At 36.2% G+C, this 21,962-nt stretch overlaps 2 protein-coding genes across 6 annotated transcripts; both read right to left on the bottom strand.

Moving 5' to 3' along the window:
• Positions 1-69: 69 nt before the first annotated feature.
• On the bottom strand, positions 70-13,781 carry LOC120109378 (lon protease homolog, mitochondrial-like). 5 transcript variants are annotated; one of them, XM_039123136.1, is made up of 9 exons: positions 13,325-13,781; positions 11,278-11,408; positions 11,051-11,155; positions 10,777-10,890; positions 5,989-6,156; positions 3,324-3,425; positions 1,919-2,284; positions 1,152-1,670; positions 70-698 (listed from the first exon to the last, which is right to left on the bottom strand). In XM_039123136.1, the coding sequence occupies exons 1-9, from the start codon at positions 13,371-13,373 to the stop codon at positions 513-515; spliced, it is 1,740 nt and encodes a 579-aa protein (XP_038979064.1). In that variant the 5' UTR covers positions 13,374-13,781; the 3' UTR covers positions 70-512. The 5 variants fall into 5 exon arrangements, with proteins under 5 accessions (XP_038979064.1, XP_038979067.1, XP_038979066.1 ...); XM_039123139.1 differs by having other exon boundaries at positions 271-698; positions 13,237-13,564; XM_039123138.1 differs by lacking the exon at positions 13,325-13,781 and adding an exon at positions 12,588-13,042 and having other exon boundaries at positions 271-698.
• On the bottom strand, positions 13,214-18,514 carry LOC103704652. Its single transcript, XM_039123135.1, has 8 exons — positions 18,067-18,514; positions 17,346-17,531; positions 15,481-15,732; positions 15,182-15,355; positions 14,858-14,964; positions 14,167-14,528; positions 14,024-14,089; positions 13,214-13,920 (listed from the first exon to the last, which is right to left on the bottom strand). The coding sequence occupies exons 1-8, from the start codon at positions 18,466-18,468 to the stop codon at positions 13,562-13,564; spliced, it is 1,908 nt and encodes a 635-aa protein (XP_038979063.1). The 5' UTR covers positions 18,469-18,514; the 3' UTR covers positions 13,214-13,561.
• Between the last annotated feature and the right edge of the window lie 3,448 nt (positions 18,515-21,962).

Here is a 21,962-nt window from a genome sequence, read left to right as displayed (position 1 = left end):
AAATGCAAATATCGGCAACAATTAAATTTTTTTCCAGCCACATCCATCAAAGGAGAAAAACACAAGGAGTTGAAAGTTGAAACCAATCCAGCAAACATGATCAAATTAATAATCAGCTATCATCATACATTTGAATGAATAAAAAATTTAGGTTTTGAGAGTAGTTTACATTTGAGTATTGATGAAAACAAAAATGCCGAAATAATGTATTTATATCTTGACCACCATCCACCTCCAGAAAAGATCACAAAAAATACAGCCGTGCTATGGTTTTTTTTCGCAATGGTTGTAAGACATAATTAATAAACAATCTTCAGGCATCAGTACATGCAAGCATTCAAATCATGGATGCTCTAGGAAGCCCGTTACGAATTGTCCATGACCTCAATAAAAGGCTAACTCTCTTTGGAATTGGTCCATGGTGGCTGCATCATGAAGAACTACCATGGAATTTCTTGCAGTCGTCAAGAAAACTATAACATGTGAAGACCCAATACAGGTGGATCAGAGACTTAGATTTGTGGCTTAGAGTTGCTTCCAAAAGCCAGCTCAAATATTTGGTTATAATCATCTACGAAGTGAACTTCAAGGCCTTCCTTCACATTGCCAGCAAGCTCATCAAAATCTCTTCTGTTAGCTGATGGGAATATGATAGTCTTCACCTCACTTCTTCTTGCAGCAATTATCTTCTCCTTTACCTGTTTGGTAGGAATGAAACTTTTAAAAACTAACAGAAAAAAACAAAGTCACAGAGCAGTAATAATACTAAATAATGGTGATTTCTGGTGTTATTTTTCAAAATAAGACTTCAGAATGATTTTTATCAAATATAGGAAGTTTGCAAATTTAGTAAAAATGTCAAGCTTTGCAGTTTCCAACTCAAAAATTCAGGCTATGACAAAATGCATATAAACTCCTAGATTCAGGTATTTCTACAATGGATGGTAAATCATATAGCATATAAAGATCAAATGGACAAATATGATGAATTGAAAGACAGAGAGTATGTCGCACATCCCGTGGTTGGAAACCAAAACAAGAATAAGAAACATTAAGTCTTAAAACAATCATGAAAACAAAAAACTATGAACTTTCGATTATTATGGTCGGTCACAATGATGAATAAAGATTATGTCACAGAGATAACATACCCCACCAATTGGGAGAATCCGTCCTGTCAATGTTACTTCACCAGTCATTGCAAGTTCTTTTTTAACATGCTTTTTCATGGCAAGAGACAACATTGAGGTTATCATGGTGCACCCTGCACTTGGTCCATCCTTGGGGGTAGCACCAGCCGGCACATGCAAATGGAGCTTGGAGTCTGCAAAAAATGGATTGTCTGGTTCTTTCTGAAGCAATATTGCTCTGGCTACGGTATGAGCTATTTGCGCACTCTCCTTCATGACGTCTCCGAGCTGACCCGTCAATAGAAGTGCACCTTTCCCTTCTCCTTGCTCCACTAGGGCGGTCTCAACATACAATGTTGAACCACCCATTGCAGTCCAAGCAAGACCCATGACAACTCCTACTGGAGTCTGATCATATATACGTTCGGCATGGAATACTGGTTTGCCCACAAAATCAGCCAGGTTTGAGACATCAACTATGACCTTTTCAATCACATTATCAACTTTCACATCCTTTACATCACTTGTTTTTATATTGACCTGTAAATAGAGAAATCAATCAATTAATACATGACACAATGAATATACGGTGCATAAATATGCATATGTTAACATATATGCATACTACATTAAAGTAATTTCTATCGTCTGACTGATCCTTCCACTAATGTGAAAAAAAAAGTTTACACATAGGACTTGTAAGAAAAATCACTAGTAGGTGTCAATGTTAAACCAATTCTTACACTACAATAAAATGCATGTTTTAGTCACTTAGCTTCTCAGAATACCTTTGAATCAACGGGTTGGTCCGTTGTTGCAATACCGTCTGATGATAAGAGAGTTGGCTGCACTTTGTCAGCCTCCAACTGTTCAACAAGATGCTCATGAGAAGTTGCTTCTGATTCTTCTGTGGCAGTTCCATTAGGCTGTTCATGTAACGAGACTTCAATTGCTTGTTCAGATTCTGTTAAGGTAGTTGTTGTAGCCCTTTCGTGTGAGTTCCCATCCTCCAGTTTCTTCCCCCCTGGACCATCATCTGCAATTTGAGTAGGCTCTTCAGTAGATTTCTCTCTAAGCTGTTTGGCTCCTTGCTGAAGGCTGACTTTTAGAGATTGCTCATTTGTCACCCCTTGACGGACAAGTTGCAGAGCTATCTATATTAAAGCATAAGAATAAAATCGGTCATGAATAGGAAAAATATTCAAGGTTTTCTGAAATCAAAATATTTATTTCATTGATAGGAAAAGATGCAAATTTAAATATCTAATATACATCAATGGTCATAAAAATGCAAATGAAGGGAATGACTGAGAATTCATAGATGATAGTAATAGAAATGCATGTATGCTTATGAAACTAGTGCTTCTGCATATTTAATGGCCAGAAAACATTCAGATTAATCACTGCTAAAAGGGGAGACTTTCACAGAAAAGCTTTTGATTACAGAAATATTGACTTCCAACATCTCTCAAAGGGGTGTAAAGCCTATGACAAAATAAACTTCAATTAAGTACAACTACACCAGAAGATGCATTAATTGAAGCAATAATTTGTAAAGGAAAACATTTGTTTAATAGAAAAACATAAACAATTTGGAAAGCTACAAGTGAAAAACCACCAATTCAAATATCCTGTTAAAATAAAAATTTCAGAAAGCCAAAACTAGCAGGTCAATAATTTAACATTTCTAATTGTTTCTTTAATCCTTCCCATAATTCTCCAACTAGCACATCCGACAAGTATACCTATTTGTGAGATGACCCAAATACCCAAATGTCTTGCATAAGCAATATGCAAACTAGTTACAAAAAATCGAGGCAATTGGGTTTTTCATTGATAGGGACAACCAGCTAGACACTTTGGTCAAAACATCATAACTAGCTTGTTATGTTCATGCACGCATTCAAACCAGAACTAAATCAAAATATCACCTAGTAACAAGCATCTTGTGTTCTCATGATGCATTTCAGATTGTATACGGTGTCGTTTGAAGTTCAAAGTCATTACTAATTTTTCTGAAGAAAGCATACCGATAACATTGTGGCTCGTCATCAGAGGCAACCCAATGCTCAACAGTTATGGTTGGGATTTGCTAGCAAAACAATTACTTTGAAAATAAATAATAAAATTACGAATATTTAGATTTAAAAACTGATACTTCTTTTCTGAAGTTCTAACAACTGTGTCACAAACCTTGCGGTATATCTTCTCAATTTGCTTTTGAAGATTCCGAACACCTGCCTCTCGGCAATAATTTTCTATCAGAGCAAGAAGAGCTGCATCAGTCACTTCAACCTGGATACATTGATCAGAAATGTTAACAGAATATAAACCAATATAGCATAGATCATGTATACATGGTTAAATATGTCTGTAAAACATTCTATCAGTAGCACGAGACACTCAGCCACCACTAATCCATGTTCACTATTACTAAATATATGTTCTAACTGATGATCCAATTACATCAGGTTAATCCTAGAAAAGCACATTCATGCTGAATGATTCAGACACTAATCTTCCTTACAGTGAAGCAATGTTCAGTCGCCTTTCTAATATAATATATAAAGACAAATGGTGAGATAAGGCGACGGCTTGAGCTTTCCACCATGATCTCCAGATGGCAAAAGCTAACGATTTAATATTGAATCACAGTTATAACTTTTAATTTTCGTAAAGGTACTCTAGTTCATGAATAACAATCTTTTGAGTGGCCTGTGAAGTGTGTCATTCGACACAACCAAGTTAGAACATTGGCCATATCAAGTGCTACCAACCAACTGGACCAACTCCTTGTAGCATCTTCTGAAATTAATTTTCCTAAGACCAGGTACCTGCTTAACCCCAAGACAAAAAACTATGAATAGAATAATTTTTGCATGGGAGCTATAGACTACTTTTTATGTTTTTATTCTCGAGTTATTTTTATTAATCAGCTAATGATCCTTAAAAGTTTACGGATTAATAATTTGAAATCCTAAATATGTAGAAAATAATTGGTATTTAAAGAATTTCTCAAGTGAATAATTCCCTTGGACAAGATTTCTACCATAACCAAATCATCTTCTCCCATCTAAATGGGGTCAGCATGTACAAAGCTAAAAATCCACCAAATCAAATACTAAGATGAAAATACAACAGGGCACAAATTCATGTAATCAGGAATTCTACAATATTTTTCAGCTCATGATAATTCAAAGGCACTGATATGCTCGTAGTGTTTATCTGTCTCATATTGTAATTGATCTGTCAAACTGCTATAATTCTCTAACCATGTAGCAGATAACATCTCAGGAGATTTACTAATCTAGAATATTTTATTTAAAAATATATTTCGATAAATCGTGATGAAATCCTGATCCCTAGTATCTATTGCAATGATCAGAATCCATTTATGAGTTGAAAAAAATATTGCTTATGCAGATGATGTGTCTCGAAGAGAGTAAATTATATGACCAGAAACAAAGAAGAATGAGAATGTTCTCTTTCTTTTAAAGGTTTTCTTCTTTCCCCTCAGAAGGAAGAGAAGGGGGGGGGGGGGGGGGGAGGGGGTGTTTGGGGTGGGGGTTAGTGGGAGCTGGAGGGCACCACTCCTAGGCTATGGAATCATTCATTTAGAATCATTGTTATGACTTCAGAACCATTGAAAGCTTGAACAGGTCCATTCAGTAGCTAACAGGTTGGAAAAAGAAAATTGAGTATATCAAATCAAGTAATGCAATGCTATGACAGTAACACAAACATATCAAAACCTTGCAGCATTATCAATAGAATGATAAACTTTCTTTGTTCCATCAAATATTTTGCACCAGCAAAATTGAAAGCCTTGATCCTACCATGAAGAATGTAGCTCTACTCTCTCTGACAATGATCTTCCAATACACAGACACTCACAAACACTTGTCTACAGGAACATGCGATGCATGCCCAGTATAAAAATAATAAAAAAAGAAAGAAATGTGTTGAATGATAATATAAATTCTATTTATCAATTTAAAATAGAAAAAATCAGTAAAATCTAAAATCCAAACAGTCATGAGAAATAAAAACTTTCCTAACTATACCTTCCATATTCTCATGCAATTCTCTTTCTATGCTCTGATGAGAGATATAATGAGATATTTCATATGTGAAACATAAGACCATAAGATCTAGGAAAGAGATGGAGAGGTCAAAGTATCTATCATTTTCTCTTTATTCATGAAAATTAAGTGAAAAGGGTGTTCTAATAGAAAAGGTTTCTTAAGAATAGAGAAGGAGAGATTGGACTGGTGAAGATGATTGGAGGGGGGCAGGGGGAGAGGAGGGGGGCAGGAGGACAGGAGGGCGGAGGGGAGGGGTAGAGAGAGAAGTCCTTGATACGAAAACCGAAATCAGACTGACTAACCATTTTAGAACAAGCATTTTGTTTTTCTAGTCTTTTGACAGCTCTGCTCCTCCTTCATATATGGAGAAGATCGGAACAAGTTCAGTCTCTAATCTTATTTTGACTGTAATGGAATGTGAGATGGAAAACATATTATGATTCTTTGGGAGGATGGGATTTTCATGGAATCAAAGAGGCTGCTTGTTCTCATGAATTACAATATTCTACAATTATAAAAGAATGTTTTTGATGAGATTTGGTTAGAAAATCTAATGGCAAACTTGAAAAAAATAGGCATAACCAAAGGCACAGATTTCTCTTTTTATCATGCACACAAAAAACATATATATAATCTGTTTTGAGTGGGATATTTCTTGACATGATATCAAATACAATATGCCAATTTCAGATAAATTGAAAGAAAACGGACCACTTCCAGCAACTTTTCAGGGGGACATATAGTTAACAATACGAGTGCAGTATTAATCATACTTGTTCAGATTTGATACCACAAGCTTCACGAGTAGTCTTTTCCAAATAGTCCCTTGCAATATGCATCTTTTCATCAGTGATATAACCAGCAAGAGCAATGACCTCCATTCTGTCCAAAAGAGGGTTTGGTATCATCTCAACTACGTTTGCTGTGCAAACAAACAGAACCTAAATTAATAAGCAAAATGGTGTCAGAAGATATTCTAATGGAAGAGTAATTCTGTAAATACATTCACAACTAAACTTAGCTAAGATATCTGAATGCAAATAAAATTGCAACATTAGGACATGGAGAGAAGTGACAGAAGATATTCTGGAAATAACTGAAATGACAATTAGATTTTCATGTATGCATGGGTATGCATGTGTGCACGTGCATGTGCCCGTGATACTCCCATGCCAAATGCAACACACATACACCCTTGTGGAAAGCACGTGATGAGACATTGAAGTTGAAACTCAAATAGATCATCAATAGCATAAGCACTTAAAGTAAGTAAATCAAATGATTTTCGATGTTAATTATGTATCAAATTATCACAACATGGATAGTAAATTAGTAATCAAAGTAGCATTTGGCTTGAGTCTAATGTTAGGGTGAAAAATCTCTAACCAATTGAATTTAGATACCCATGCTTTTAGAGGTGATGAACAAATTGCAATTTAAATTTCTGTTCCTGGATGTTGGCAGTAGGGACAACCATATATGTTATGGCTTAGATGTATCATATACATGCTATACAGTAGATCTTATACAAGTCCACTGCCGGAACACATGGATGATTTTATTCACCAGATGGTAGTTCTATTTGACCCACGGTCAGTCTAGTAAATACTAGTGCGCATTGGCATATGGAATGGATTTCTTTAATATTTTAATACATATTCAATATGTGGTCATTACAAATAATGTGTGCAAAGCGCACACTGTGAGTAAAGATGCTACATGGTAGAGCCAAAGTTCTTACTTGACTGCTGAAAAATAATCAGTAATCAAGATGGTATATCTCATTCTGCATTGCAGTAACATATCTTTTCACACTGGTCCAAGCATCAGCACAATACGACATATATATATATATATAAGCACCATAGGGGTACGAAAGATACTTATTGTCTCACCGACTTATAGATCTGTGCCATTTGCAAAAGTTCAAAAGCTTTGAACTTATAAATGCCTTACATGCATAATGTCTATTTCAACTCTCTCTCTCTCTCTCTCTCTCTCTTATATTTATGTTTATATTTATATAAACTGATTAGGCTTCTCGCCACAAATTTATGTAGCATAAATTCCATACGAATTGTCAATTATATGTTTCTGCTAGTATAAAATTGTTATTTTAAAAAAAAAGAAAAAAAAAATCTTTTTTCAGATTCTCTCTTATCCAGATCATGCATCCTACCACAATCTGCCCAACTTGTTCACAACCTTCAAACACCACCATGGCACCTCCTACCAACAGTTGCTGTAAGTCACGGCCATTTACTCCCCTCACTCTCTTTGGCTGCTGTTCCACCCCACCCCCTCCTATCCCCACGAAAGCTCTCCAGCTAAAAGGTGGAGGGAGGTGGTAGGGAAAAAAGGGTTGGTGGGCTGGATGGCATAGTAGGAGTAACTAAAAGGACTTGTAGTCATTGATGGCAGTCATGGGTAGGTGGAGACTTAAAACAGACCTAAAATTTTCGGTGTGAGAAGGAACAGGACATCTTTTACAAGAAATTCAAATCTACCAAACTAATCGGATCTCAAAGTATTTCAAGCATCTACTGACCTATGTGATTGAAAATTTAATTCTATTTTAGAAGATAAAAAAATCAAAGACCTTTCCAAAAAGAATTCCTACTTTCCAAAAAAGAAATCCTACTTGCTATTCTGTTAAATTCCACTGATTCATGTCATTGAATTTTTTTCCCTCCCTTATGACTTTCAAGCTATGGAAGACTACACATTAGATGGTACAGTGGCAATGGCATCTAATATTACCTTGCAGATTGTTTTTGAATATAAAAAAAAAAGCTCTTTTCCCCTTTGTAAGTCCTTTTTCTAGTGTTACACGTCATAGAAACGCTGAAAGAGCATCATTCAGTATAAGCATCCAAATTACCCAGAATAGAAATTGAGGACAGAATTTGTTTAATTATTATAAATATTTGATCATCATATGAGCTAGCTAATGCTCAGATCTTGTGGGGTAGGTTTCAACACTTCAAAGAACTAATAAATGTTCCAGTAAGAAATAACTGCCTGTTGCAAAAAAAAAAAAAAAGTAAAAATTGGACAATGAATGGTATAGATGCGAAGCGTATTTTACCGATCATGGTGCCAAGCTCAACTTTGTGGTCAACAACCCTATTTTAGAAAATTAAAGTCCTTCTAGCAAAGAAGACTCATACCTTTAAAATGGGAGACATCCTTTGTTCCAATAAGTATGACTCTTCTTAAACAGAACTTTTATCTTCAAACAACAATGGGTTTTTCTTTGGCATCCAGTACAGTTCTTATTTCCAAAAAAAAGTTACATTCCTGACCACACAGGTCAAGAACTCGGGATTATCATTTGTGAAATAGTTTTCACATCTATAAAATCACTGCCTGTTTAATAATATACAGATTCCAATTTCACACTGTTCATTATTTAATATCTCTATGTTATTTAAAATTATATATATTCTGATTCAGAATGTGCATCTTTTCTCTCTGAAAGATTTATTAGTACTTCAAATTGCTGAAAGATAACATGTGAGGTCCAAGACATAACAGCCTGTATGACAACCGATTCTATAAGTTGTGTCATCAATTTTTATTTTGAAAGATCTGTATGAATTCTAGATATCATTCCACTAGGCCCAACTCATATGTAAGTTGGTTTCCATACCATACTACTATTTCATGAATTTGATGAAACTAAGCAGACAGGTAGGTGATTTTTTTTTCCTTTTTTTTTTTGGTGTGTGTGTGTGTGTGTGTGTGTGTGTGTGGCGGAGGGGGGGGTCTAGAGCAACTTAAAAATAAAAAGAAAAAAGGGTCTATATTCTGAACCACATAGGTCATGAACACAGAACTATCATCAAGAAGAGCATGGTCCGTTTCTTTCCCATAGCATCATTCTCTACTATTTTCATATGATAGATATAAGTGATCTTTACAAGAAATCTATTAGGTTATACTGAAATGTGATTACAGAAAAAGCACATGTCAAGCATGCTTTCTGTTTAAATAGAATCAGAACACCCATCTTTGCATTCTCATTTGCTCTATAAACAATGTCAAAATTCAAGAAACAAACTGCTTAGTGAACCTGTAAGCTAGAATTTGCATCCGAACAGAACAAGATAAGCATGACAATTGAAAAGGTGAATGTCAAATATGACAACCAAAAATTTGCACTGATGGAATAAAGTAATGAGCATGTTCATATTTATCTAAATTAAGAAGCTAGGAAAAAAAGCACTCGTGCATGTTCAGATTGGGATTACATGCCGCTTTAAAACATCACTTACAAATGTACTATAGCATAATACAATAAAAATCCTATTGCTAATCAGCCTCGATGATACAATTCAAACATTTGGGGGGTATAAAAATGCCAGAAGACACCAATATTTGGATTAGTAATACAACTATACAAGACTATCACCAGAAGAATAACCATGGAATGCCGTACCGGCCCGTACCGGCCGGTACGGGCCGGTACGTACCGGTCCGGTCCTAGACCGGTACCGGAACGGATAAAAAACCGGTATTTCCCGGTTTTTTATCCGAACCGGCCGGTACGGGTGCGTACCGGCCGGTTCGGAGCCCGTAACGGCCGGTACGGGCCTCGTACCGGTGCGAACCGGCCGGTTCGCACCGGTACGATTTTTTTTTTTTTTTTTTTAGAACCACAGCGCCGCGCGCTGTGGTTTTTGAAACCACCGGTACCGGCCGGTACGGACCGGACCGGACCGGTACCGTACCGGTCCGGCCGGCCACCGGTACGCCGACCGGTACCGGTACGGCGGACCTTGAGAATAACCAACATATCAGACCGCTATTTTATAACCAACATACAATATTTTGTCCATAATACCTCAAAAACTGGAAATGCATAGACTAAAGAGTGTAAGCCTATATGGAGGCTCCCAAGGAAAAAGGTACAAATCTAAATTTTGAACAATGATCTTTTAGAAGTTCTAGATCCCTTTGTAGCCACATAGGACATTACTCAAACTATCTCCATTTACTAAGATTGGACTGCTGGAAAATCTATGCCCAAAATAACAGTGGTTAAAAAACAGTGCTCATCAGGGAGAGTTTGTTCCGTTATGATTTTCAAAAATTATCTCCATCATATTGCTAGCATCTAGTTAGTTTGCTCTAACCTTTTTACTCTTTTGCACAATAACATGCTTTATAGATATATTAAAGATGGATATATATTGACTAGCTAGTTTAAAAAATAATGCCATCATTTTCATGATATATATCTCTTGTGACTCCCATCCATTTCATTGTCCAATGTGAGCAATTTTATGTAAACATTTATGTGGATCGGACATGGGCCGTAGTGTTCAAGCACATGTTCATGAGATGCATAATTATATTTGTCCCTTCAACCATGTAAGATTTGCCAAAGTCTTGCTTCAAATAAATCACATGCTCATGTAACAAGCTTCTGCACTCCACTCACAGGTATTAGATTGATATGAAATATATAATCAACATACCATCAATACTTGGACCCAATAAACATGAAAATTTAAAATAGTGAAGTCCAAGAATTCTTCACAGCAGCAGTGGCTCACCTTGGATAAGTCAATAGGAACATCAAGAAAATGGTCAAGAAAGTTCGCATTTTGCTCGGGGTCTAGAAGCTCTAACAAAGCACTTGCTGGATCACCAGCATGTCCCTTCCCCAACTGTCACATGATAAATCACCAGAAAAGTTGGAAACATCAAATGTCATCACAATTCACAAGATCATGAGGAAGCTTAATCCCGTAAACTCGAACTAGTGCAAAAATTGATGCATCAAAATCATCACTAAATTACAACAGGTTATGTAAAGCATATTAATACCTTGTCAATCTCATCTATGAGAACTAGAGGATTAGCTGTTCCCACATTTTTCAGGCATTGCACCATCTTTCCTGGCATTGCACCAACATAGGTGCGCCTATGACCCTGGATAAAGGTTATAATGATCACAAATGAGTTTCAGATAGGCAAAACCCCACACTGTTTATAAGCTAAAGCATCAATATTGATTCCGAGATGTAGACATCAAAATGACTTAGTCGCTGTACCTTAATTTCAGCTACATCAGCCAAGCCTCCTACAGAAAATCTATAAAACCTTCTATTCAATGCTCGTGCCATTGAACGACCAATGCTGGTTTTACCAACTCCAGGAGGCCCAGAGAGACATATAATTTTGCCTGCAAACAGAAAATAATGATCTTGTTAAGATATGTTGTGTATGAATAGTAGAATTAGAAAACAAACATCAGCCAACTGAATACCATTGATTAGTCCTAATACGTTATCAGTCAAGCACACAAGGCATGTACAGCTAAATTTTATCTCTTAGTGTGTGCCGTAAGATGAATTCTTGCACAGGGCAGAGAAGGGAAAAAAGAACACTAACCACATGCAACCAGGTATAATGTTAAGGACAAAATGTGGACATGTGGTTTGCCTAGATTTGCTTGTTTTCCAATTGAACTGAATTATATTGAACCTTCACTATAGAAGTTAAGTATTTATTCAAGTCACCATTCTCATGGGGATAAAACATGGAAACTTATAAGCCCCAGCATTCTGACATAATAACACATTTTCTTTCAAAAGAAGTGCATAAAACAATTACTTCATGAAACATCAGGACCAATATTAAAAGCCCAGGTGAGAAGATATAGTTGAAAATCGTAATATAAAGGTTAAATCCATATCCATCATCTTGATCAAAAAGTTTTAGCAAGTGTATCCATGACCAAGTATTATCAAAAAATTGATAACCAGGTGTCATCCAGCTTCTGGGGTTTGATGCAGAAACACCAGTCATAGCAAAAACGTTGGGAAAAAAACCACAGCAATCAATTAGGAGATGACAATAATTTAGGAAACAAAAAGGGAAAGAATAAATGTGGTAACCAAAAGAAAGCTAGTACACATAAAGCTGTAAACCAACCTTGCTAGTACACATAAAGCTGTACCCAATCTGAACGATCCGTTGGGTCAAAAATTTTAGTCATGGATCTGACCTAATCCAATCTAATCTTCTGTTGGGTTGGATCTAAGTCCAACATTAAAACCCAAACAAGAAATCGGGTTGGACCAGATTAGGGCCCCCGCCGCCGCTGCGGCCGGGCCAAGAGTGTTTGACACAACTTGGATATCAGATTTGCTATGCTGCACAAACCACTTCAAAGATACAAATTCAAAGATACCGGCCAAGTTCATCATACTGTAATGATGTATTATTCAATTGCCGACCCTTTAAAATATTATAAGTAATGCAAGCATTGTTCCTACTTGTCCGCCCAGAGGTTAAAAAAAGAACGATATTGACATTATAATTTGATAGGCCTAAATGAAAAAATGGAATGAGGAGCTACCCTTCCCACCAAGTACACATTTCGATGAATGGTCTCAGTGAAATCAGATAGAAATAGAGCTTGGAAGTTTTTCAGTTCTGCAAACTTGGGGTACTCATCGCCGTCTTTTGAATCCATTTCGTTCTTACAATATTCATCACACAATCTCCTATTTCCATGCATCTAAACAACCAGTTTCATAGCACTGAGAAGTGAGAACCAAGGCATTTTTCAATGTTTGGGAGACTATGCTTGCTCGCTGCCATGGCTAATCTTCATTCTTCATACAGATCAGTCAAGATAAAGTTTAGTCAGTACTGTGATGTCATTTTAGTGTCAAGAAGGTAAAATCCTTTTATAACAACTGTCTTTCAGATATCGATCAAATTAAAAGCCAATAGCAAAAGCTCATATTCAAAAGCTCAAGCACTCTGCTATAGTTCTATATGATGATGCTTCCAATAGTGAGAACTAAATCATGTCGAACGGCATCATAATTCAAAATAAATACTTTCTTGTCATTCGAAGCAAATATCCAGATCCAGTCCATTCAGCCGAACTCTCTTTCCAAGCAGTCAGTTGATTTGCACACGCGCACACAGAGAGAGAGAGAGAGTATAACCATGCAAGAGAAAACAACCAGGAAATAGAAACGCATCAGTAGAATAACCTGTTTGGTGCTTCTACTGGCACAGTACTAACGGCAGTCTGAATGTTCTGTTGCGACAAAAACAAACGCAGAAGAAATTGAAACAAACCAGGAAACAGTTCAGCAAGTTGATGATGAAGACTACTGGATTCTGCCATGAGAACTCTTTTCTTGGCCAAGCCTAATGAAGGTTTGATGATTAATTGTAGGTGCCATGGGAATTAGTCATAGAATGGATTAACTGCTTGGAGTCCCTTGATTCCAATGGAGACTTTGTGCCATCGGTGTTTTGGTTACCATCATCCAGTTCATTTGAGGATTGCGGTTGTGAATCTGGTGGTGCTTCTTAGTAAATGACTGACCCAATAGATTTTACTGAAGAAAGAAGCCTAGAGTCATCAGCAGCAAATGCATCCAGATCATCTGACTCGCTCATTAAATGCTCCTCGAGTGATTGACCTTGTCTCGGGACATGGAAATTTTCTGTTTCAGCTGTATGAGTTAATAAGGTATTAGCAGGGACTCGCCGAGGAAGAAAATTAGGAGCTGGAGTCGCGCAGGTGTCCCAGGGTAGTTGTTGGATTTGTCGCTCGCTTATGTCATCGACCCTTCTCAAACTTTGAATGTCTTGATTGCAAAGCTGAGTCATTCTGTTCAGGGTAGAATCTGTTGCAGAGTTGCCATTGTTAAGTGCAAAGTTGTCTGCTACATTGAAGAAAGAAAGAAAGGGAAAAAAAATTCTTAGCAAGAGCTCATGGTAGTAGAATATCACATAATGAAATGAAAGACTAATGAAGAAATGATTTACCCAAGTAGGATGTCATTGGATTCAAAGAACTTGCACCTTGATTCATAGTTGGTAGGCACTCCATGACTTGAAAAGGAAAAGAAAGAAACAATTAGCATCCTCATCTCACTAGATTAACTCCGGGTTAAATTAAGACAAATTACCTGAACTTGGCGAATTCATTTGTATAACTCTGGGTGTTGGTGTCAGCAGTGAAAGTGGATGGTTGGCACCAACTGCTGGATCATGAGATTCAAAGGTCCACATGTGAGTAGGAGCACTCCCTTGATTGTCAATATGATTCAGATGAGGTGGACACCAGTTGCTGGATGGTTGATTTGAAATAGGTGGAAATTTTGGTTGGAGCATGCACATATCTTGCATGTCGCTATTAACGGTTTCAAAAAACTGAGAATCATGGCTTGCAAAAACTTTCTGACTCAACGTAAGTAGCCGATGATCAGAATGTAAAAGCCTTTCATAATGTTTCTCCAAAGTTCCTTCTGCAAACTCAAGATAGTGCCTCCTGAAGGAAATAAAAATAAGAAACAAGCTATGAGAATATTACATGAACTTTACTAAAGAAGATATTATTCTGTTTTTGTTTGTTCTTGATAATTTCAGAAGCTCCTATAGATGTAGTTTAACATGGACTAAACATTGAAGGACTGGAGATCTGAATCGAAGGATTTATCTACTTCATCAATAAAAAAATACATTCCTCTCTCTCTCTCTAAAAAAAAAAAGAAGTATATTTCAACAAATATGGAAATATTTGAAGGTGTAAAATCCATTGAAAGGCTTAGCAAAATGACAGAGCTCCAAGAAAGTGATGTAAATGTAATTTTTATGTACCTGCATGTGGTTGCATTCCCACTGGTAAAATCAGAACAAGCTTCCCAATTAGTATGCTTTCTTGGCTGTGGATTTACCTCTTTAAAGAACATGGGCTGCTGCCTTAACTGCACTAGGTACCAAATATCTTAGTTATCAAACCCAAACAAATATTCCAAATTTTGTTATTAAAAGAATGAAATCATTAAGAAACTTCAAAAAACCATCCAAAGCCAAGAATTAGTTCAAAACATGTCTAAGACAATAAAAGTAGTCTATGGAAAAAGAAAAAGTAGCAAAAGTAATCAATAAAATGAGAATATACGTCTAAGGAAAACATCTAACCTCAACTTCCAGAATGTCTGGTTGATCCTGTATGAATCGTGCTCTGGTTGCTGAGATATCGGTCCATTGGATCTCAATCTTTTTTTTCAATCTTTCTTCTTGTATCTCCCAAACAAGTTTTCGCCTAGCATAGTAAAACTTAGCTACAATATCACCTTCATTTCTTGACTTCCTCTAAAATTATGAAACATAGTTTAAAAAAAAATTGTTAGATGCTAAGAAGAAAAACTAATTAGAGCATTTGGTTTTGAGCATTTGCTTTTTCTAAATTGTTCTATCAAGTCAAGACGTAAGATTACCTCCCAACAGCCGATCTTGAGTTTTGTTGCAGGAAAATTTGAAGCCTTCCATTTCATTAATGTGGGTTGGATGTTAAATTCATCATTTCTGGTCTGTTGTTTTTCTATATTAGTACCCGAAGTTGGTCCATTAAGAGGAGTGGTCTTCTTTTGAGATAGCTTCCTATCAATGAGATCCAAGAAAGATGGAGTTATGCGTAAAATCAAACCCAGAGGACCGGGTTCCTCTGTCTTGTCAGTGCATGGACCTATCTGCATAGATTAAAAATAAATAAACCAGTAAGAAAATATCGCCAAATAGAAAAGATAAGATACATTTAGAACTCCATAAAAAATTAGCTTTGTAAAAAATATTAGTTTCTAACAAAAAATAACCATAGGGACATTAGAAGGAAAGCGAACTCGATTTCATGTAGTCAATTGCTTCAGGGTTAATCTAGTTCAAATGCCACTTGCAACTCTTGTAATTCAAGTAATTATCTATTAAAACATCACTATACCTCCTTCGATCTCAAACTGGAACCTGTTAATGTAACCTCACGATAAACTTCAAACCAAACTACCTAAATATGTGCAAACACACTACTAGATTATACCTTTGTTCTCTTTTTTTTCTTTCTTTTTTGAGATGAAGGGAGGATTAGCCACCCAAAATTTTATTTAAAAAGATAATAAAAGGGTCAGCTTTGATAACAGAGTGAAAAAAAAAGAACTGAACAGGTTCCAATTCTAACAGATTAATCATTAGAGAGAAGAGATAATAAAACAAGAGATGCAGCAATGAGGTGAATCTGCCAATAAAAGTTGTTGAAGTCTGTCGACGAAGAACAACCAGGATGCTGAAACCAGTCCATAATAAAGCCAACTCTGAAGGTAAATAAAAACATGAGACATCTTTGGGTAATGGAAGCCAGAAATCCACTTCAATGAAAATTTAGTCTTCTGAAAGTGCAGGTGGAAGCTCTTTTACTTTTGTAATTACATAGGGATGACCAATCATTAAATAGATGGAGACATCTTGAAGCTATAGCTACCACATGACCAAGCTATGGCCGCAGTCAACATGACCAAGCTATGGCCGCAGTCAACATAAGAATGATAGACTAAGTAGGCTTAGAGAAATTTCTATGCCTCCAGTCAAGACAAAGAAATTCAAAAGAGTATTGAGGGAGGAGCACACCTAACAAAGAGCAAACTGTCTTCTAAAACGTTGAAAAGGAGTATTGAGAGAACAAATGATCAACAGTTTCAGGCCCATGATTACTATCAATATTGATCTGTTCCACTCTAAATCAACATAACTAAATTGACTTGCTTTAGCCTAACCAAATTTACTTCCTAATCTCTGTCTTGCTAATGTAGGCAATATAACACTTAAAAAAATTTCATATAGAGATCTAAACACAACTTAGGGACAACACACATTCCCTAAATGAATCTAATTTAAATTATTTACCGTTAGCGCATAAAAACCTCATTGATACAAGGACAACTAGGTACTTGCTAGAGCCATGGAAATACCAAAAGATGGAGGTATTAATTATTTTCACATGATTCACAATTCAATGATGGTAATGGATCTTAACCTTGGCTATAATGAGTTATATTTCATTAAATATACATTTTGCAGTTAAAACAAGTATATTATGATGAAAACATTGGTTATTTTCAAAATAAGGATAGAATATCCAGAGTAGCTAGAATATATCTCCTCATTAGCACATCTGAGAAAGTTCTCACCAGTACATTGCCTTTTTAATGCAAGTTATTTTTTGACTTATACCTATTATTGTTATCTTTGGTAAGTTCTTGATGGCCGGATAAAAAAGAACATTTCTTATACAAGTTTAGAAAAAAGAATTGACCTTCTGCCTCTTGGAATTTGAGTCTGGCTCTTTGGGCCTATCTCGAGGTCTATTCTCTTCCTCAACCATGCGAGGACTCTCAATCCCATCAGAAGCAAGCACCTTATCGAGCCAACTATTAAAGCTCCCCTCTTGCTCAGCCCATTCAACACTTCCTTCTAACCCAACAGCTTCATCCATCATCTCCTACAAAATTAATGAATAATATATTTGGGAGCAAAAACGAATAACATCAGACTATATCCACATTCCAACCTACATAAACCAACAAATCCTAAAGTATTCAATCTAATGTAATGAGATTAAAAAAAACGCAGAGAAAAGAAAAACCTTTATATAAAAAAATTATTTTTTTAAGCACTATTGCCAACAGTACCAATGGTAAAATCCATCACAGTTTTCAATCCGATTAAGGTACATCCCATGCATATGAGATGTTTTAAACAAAAAAAACTACAGATTCCAAGCTATCCACCCAAGAGTTTCAACCACAAGAACAATTTAATGAGATGAAATTAGATTATAAAATAAATAAAAGCAGATACAAGAATAACCTAAGCAAATACTGAAGCTACTCCCGATGACAACAATCCAATCTTCGCATCTAAGTTATCTACAACCCAATCCAGGGTCTAACAAAAACAAACATGAAAAGAATATCTGATGAGATGAGATAAGTTTAGAATTGAAACGACAGGAAACGGGGAGAAAAAAAAACAACCTTCTTTAGGTTAATCAACTCGCTCTCCAAAGGATTGTAAACGAAAAGGAAACAAAGGAAGGAGAGAAGAGCCGAAGGGGAGGAAAAGGAGCTCTGTTTCAAAAAATCTGGGGAGGCCGTTTTATGGAAACAGAGTCCTTTCAAGGGAACGAAACGAAGGAAGCGGGAAGGGGGGTAGTTAGTTAGGCTCGTCGAAGCTCCTAGTTGATTCCCATTGGACGGTGCCACGTGGAGAGCGGCGGCGCCGTGCGGATCCGCTGACGAGGCAGACGGATTACATTGAAGCAGTGCAAAAGCGGCGACATCCTCCGACTTCCATGCAACCAGTTGGAAAGGAAGGACGACATCCGCCGACTTCCATGCGACCAGTTGGACAGGTGGCCTAGTTACGAGGTCTCTCATCGTTTACAGTTGGGATTCCTGGGTTTTGATTTAGGGGTTGCAGGACTTACTTTTGCTTCTGCTCTGTATGCATGCCACCTGTCCATTGTTAAGTAGCGGGAAAAAAAAAAGCTGCAACCAATACGCAGCCAACCTAACAAACTGAAGAAATTATATTCTAGGGGGCATGCACCACCTACCATAATCAGAGCTGTCTGTTTATATAGTGATGCATCGAGATGAGTACTTGAAGAACGGAGCCCATAGAAACAAGAGGTTAATTATAATTGCTGGCATGCACGACCACTTGGTGCATGCAGTGTAAGGTATAATTTCTCACGAAATTGGCTTGCATATCCAGGTTTGTCCTAAGTTATATTGTTTGTGATTGAAGAACGGAGCCCATAAAAACAAGAGATTGTGATTGCATCAAGATGGGTGCTTGAAGAATCGAGCCCATAGAAACGAAAAGTTGTGATTGCTGACGTGCATGACCACTTGGTGTGCATGATTTTTCAAAAAATTGGCTTGCATATCCAAGTTTGACCCTAGTTATATTACTTATGATTGTCATTTATGCTAACTTGTATCTTAATTTTATCTAGATTTTTTTTGAAAAATGTAGATATGCTAAATCTTTATTTGGCATTAAGGCTGCAAATGGGTCGGGTCGACCCGAGACCCGACCCGACCCGAATTTTAGGACCCGTGGGTCCAGGTCGATCCTAAAATTGGATCCGAATCATTTTTTGGGTCAGTTCTAGGTTTATCGAACGGATCCGATCCGACTCGAATGGATCCGAAGAGAAAGGGGGGGGGGGGAGCAAAAGAGAGTTTTTTTTTTGTGTGGGTCATAGCACTATTCGTCCCTCAGGATTCTCTCTCGATCTATTACACTGTTGATACCTTTGGTGTCTCGGTAGCTTGTTTTTTTTTTCTTCTGTTTTTTGGCTTCTGTTTTTTTTAACTTTTGCAGGGAGGAAGTGAGGGAACACTGAACTGAATATGGGTCATGTGCCAGTTTTCTGCGATGGAATTGGATTTTGGAAGAAGGTCCGGGATTTTTTTTGTCCTCGTGAGAGGGGAGCAGGGAGACACCAAGTTCCGTCCAATCAGTCATACGGACAAAATATAGTGTGATATGAAATTTGGCTTGCAGACCGACTTAGTTAGTAGTCATGGTTCATCTGTTCTGACTGGAGGTCAATCGCAAGTCTTTCAAAGTCATGGGTCACCCAGCACCTCATGATATGACCAAATTAGATTTGCCCAAATTCTTTCCTAAAAGTAAAAAAATTGAATCCGATTTGAATCCGAATCGATCCAACTCGGATCCGATCCGACCCGGTCTTCAACCAGGTCGGATCTGGATCCAAAATTAGGACCCAAATAAAAAATCGGATCGGATTGGGGTCATCCAGGATCCGACTCGATGCGACCTATTTGCACCACTATTTGGCATGTTTTATGTACGGATGTATAAGTTTTTTTTCTTTTTGTTCAACTTCAGGTTCACACGATGCATTATAAGTTCTTTGTTATTTGTTAGATAGGGGTATTGATTTGACGCTTGAAAACGTACCTCCACATTTCTAATGGATCTCATGATATATGTTGATTATTAAAATCGATTATTTTGTTGTTCAATGTATTGTTTCATTGTTTATGATCAATTTTTATGGAGTGTTACGTGAGCATGACTTGCACTCTGACAATATATGTTGATCATTTGTTTGGATTCAAGGAACCATTTTATAATTTAATTCTATTTTTTTTTTGAGGCATTATTATGTTCAATTTAATCAAACCAGTTAATTAGTTTGCTTTGCAATTAATGTTGTTTATCACTGGCTTATAATTTTTCAATGATGTTTCATGAGTGACATAGTATTTTAAATCTCATAATAGCATTAATGCAGAAATCAAGGCAAAAATTCAAAAGTTCCTCTTTTTCTGAATTTTGTTTGGTAATTAGGAGGCGATCCTCAGATAAAAAGGGGAAAAAAGAACATTAGAAATGGAGTCAAATTAAACATTCACAAAACTGCAGTCATACATATTAAATCATATCTAGTATCACAAATGCATTGACTTACAAAATCATCCTTGGTTTTATTTTTGGTTTCTTGGGCATACTAATTAATGGTATTTCATCATAAGTTCATTCCATCAAAAAGAAGTAAGTACTTGAAGCTTGAATTGTAAAGCATATGAGATCATTTATATTATTAATTATGTTAGATCTTACCCAGCTTCCAAGAGGAATTAGCTGGTACGATTGTACAACAGATGGCGAGGTGCCAGTTTTCTAAAATAAATATGATGGTCAACCAAAAAAAAAAAATGCAGCTTGTGTCATCTCTTCGTCGACTAATATGTTGTTAATCTCCAAATTTTATTTGGAAGTTGCTTAGAATCACTTGCCCTTTTTTCATCTAAGATCTTAAAAATACCATGACACTAGAAAATCATGCCAATTTATTAGCTCGATAACTTCCATTGAAAGCTCAAGCAACTAATTAATCCACATGTATGTGTATCTTGCCACCATCCAATACAATTTATGTAAGTTAATGTTCTTGATGCCTACAAAAAAAAGAAAAATAAATTAAAAAAACATATATTTTGATATAATCTATTTCATTATCTCTCTCTGATGGTTATTGAGAGATTGCGAGGTTATGTTCCAAAGAATATTATCTTTTTTTTCTTTTGATTAGATAAGTCCAACAATAACATAGTTTAGATGTCGTATATTGGAGTGAAGAGAAAACACATACCGTAACTTTTACGTTTTTTTTTTCAAAGTTAAAATTAAAATACATAATATTTATGTAGAGTGCATTGTTTTAATTGGTTAACATTCACAGAAGCAACATGCTTTAGAGCAAATAAACAAAACAAAACAAAAATCAATGATACATCTCAACAAAAAAAAAGGAAAAAATATGGTATCATCTTAATTACATCTATTGAAATATATATTTTTGTGCTCAAGAAATCATAATATTATTCTTGATTTTTATTTTGAAGATAGATGGTAATCGTATTTAAGGAGTTCCTTTAGTTGTGTAAATACCTTAAGGAGTTTCCGATTATGGTTTAAGATACTGAGGATACACTATTCAACACTTGAATAGGATACAATCAACGAAATGAACTTTTTTTTTTAATCTTTAATGAGTGCTTTATGATGATTTGTTTTTTGCCACCCATAAAATATTTGCTTGTTCAAAACATTTGTAAAACATCTAGCACAGCTCAATCCACTCTTTGCTTGTCCTTTTCAATACACTTACTCCCTCATGCCATATTCGGCTTCAAGAAGTGAGGTCAAGAAAAGAAAAAAAAAAAAAAAAAACAGAGGCAGGTCAAGTCCAATGACTTCTTATCCACTTGTTTGGATATGTTGAGCTCTTTATCCCCTTTCTAGTCTTTCCCCTCTGATTAGAGGGATTAAAGGTCTTCCAAAAAAGATAGTGCCATTTGTAGAGGTGATTAGTTTGTTTATCTAG

The sequence above is a fragment of the Phoenix dactylifera genome, unplaced genomic scaffold (assembly GCF_009389715.1).
Source record: "Phoenix dactylifera cultivar Barhee BC4 unplaced genomic scaffold, palm_55x_up_171113_PBpolish2nd_filt_p 002096F, whole genome shotgun sequence".
Taxonomy (NCBI): domain Eukaryota; kingdom Viridiplantae; phylum Streptophyta; class Magnoliopsida; order Arecales; family Arecaceae; genus Phoenix; species Phoenix dactylifera.
This window is presented reverse-complemented; position numbering and strand designations above follow the sequence as displayed.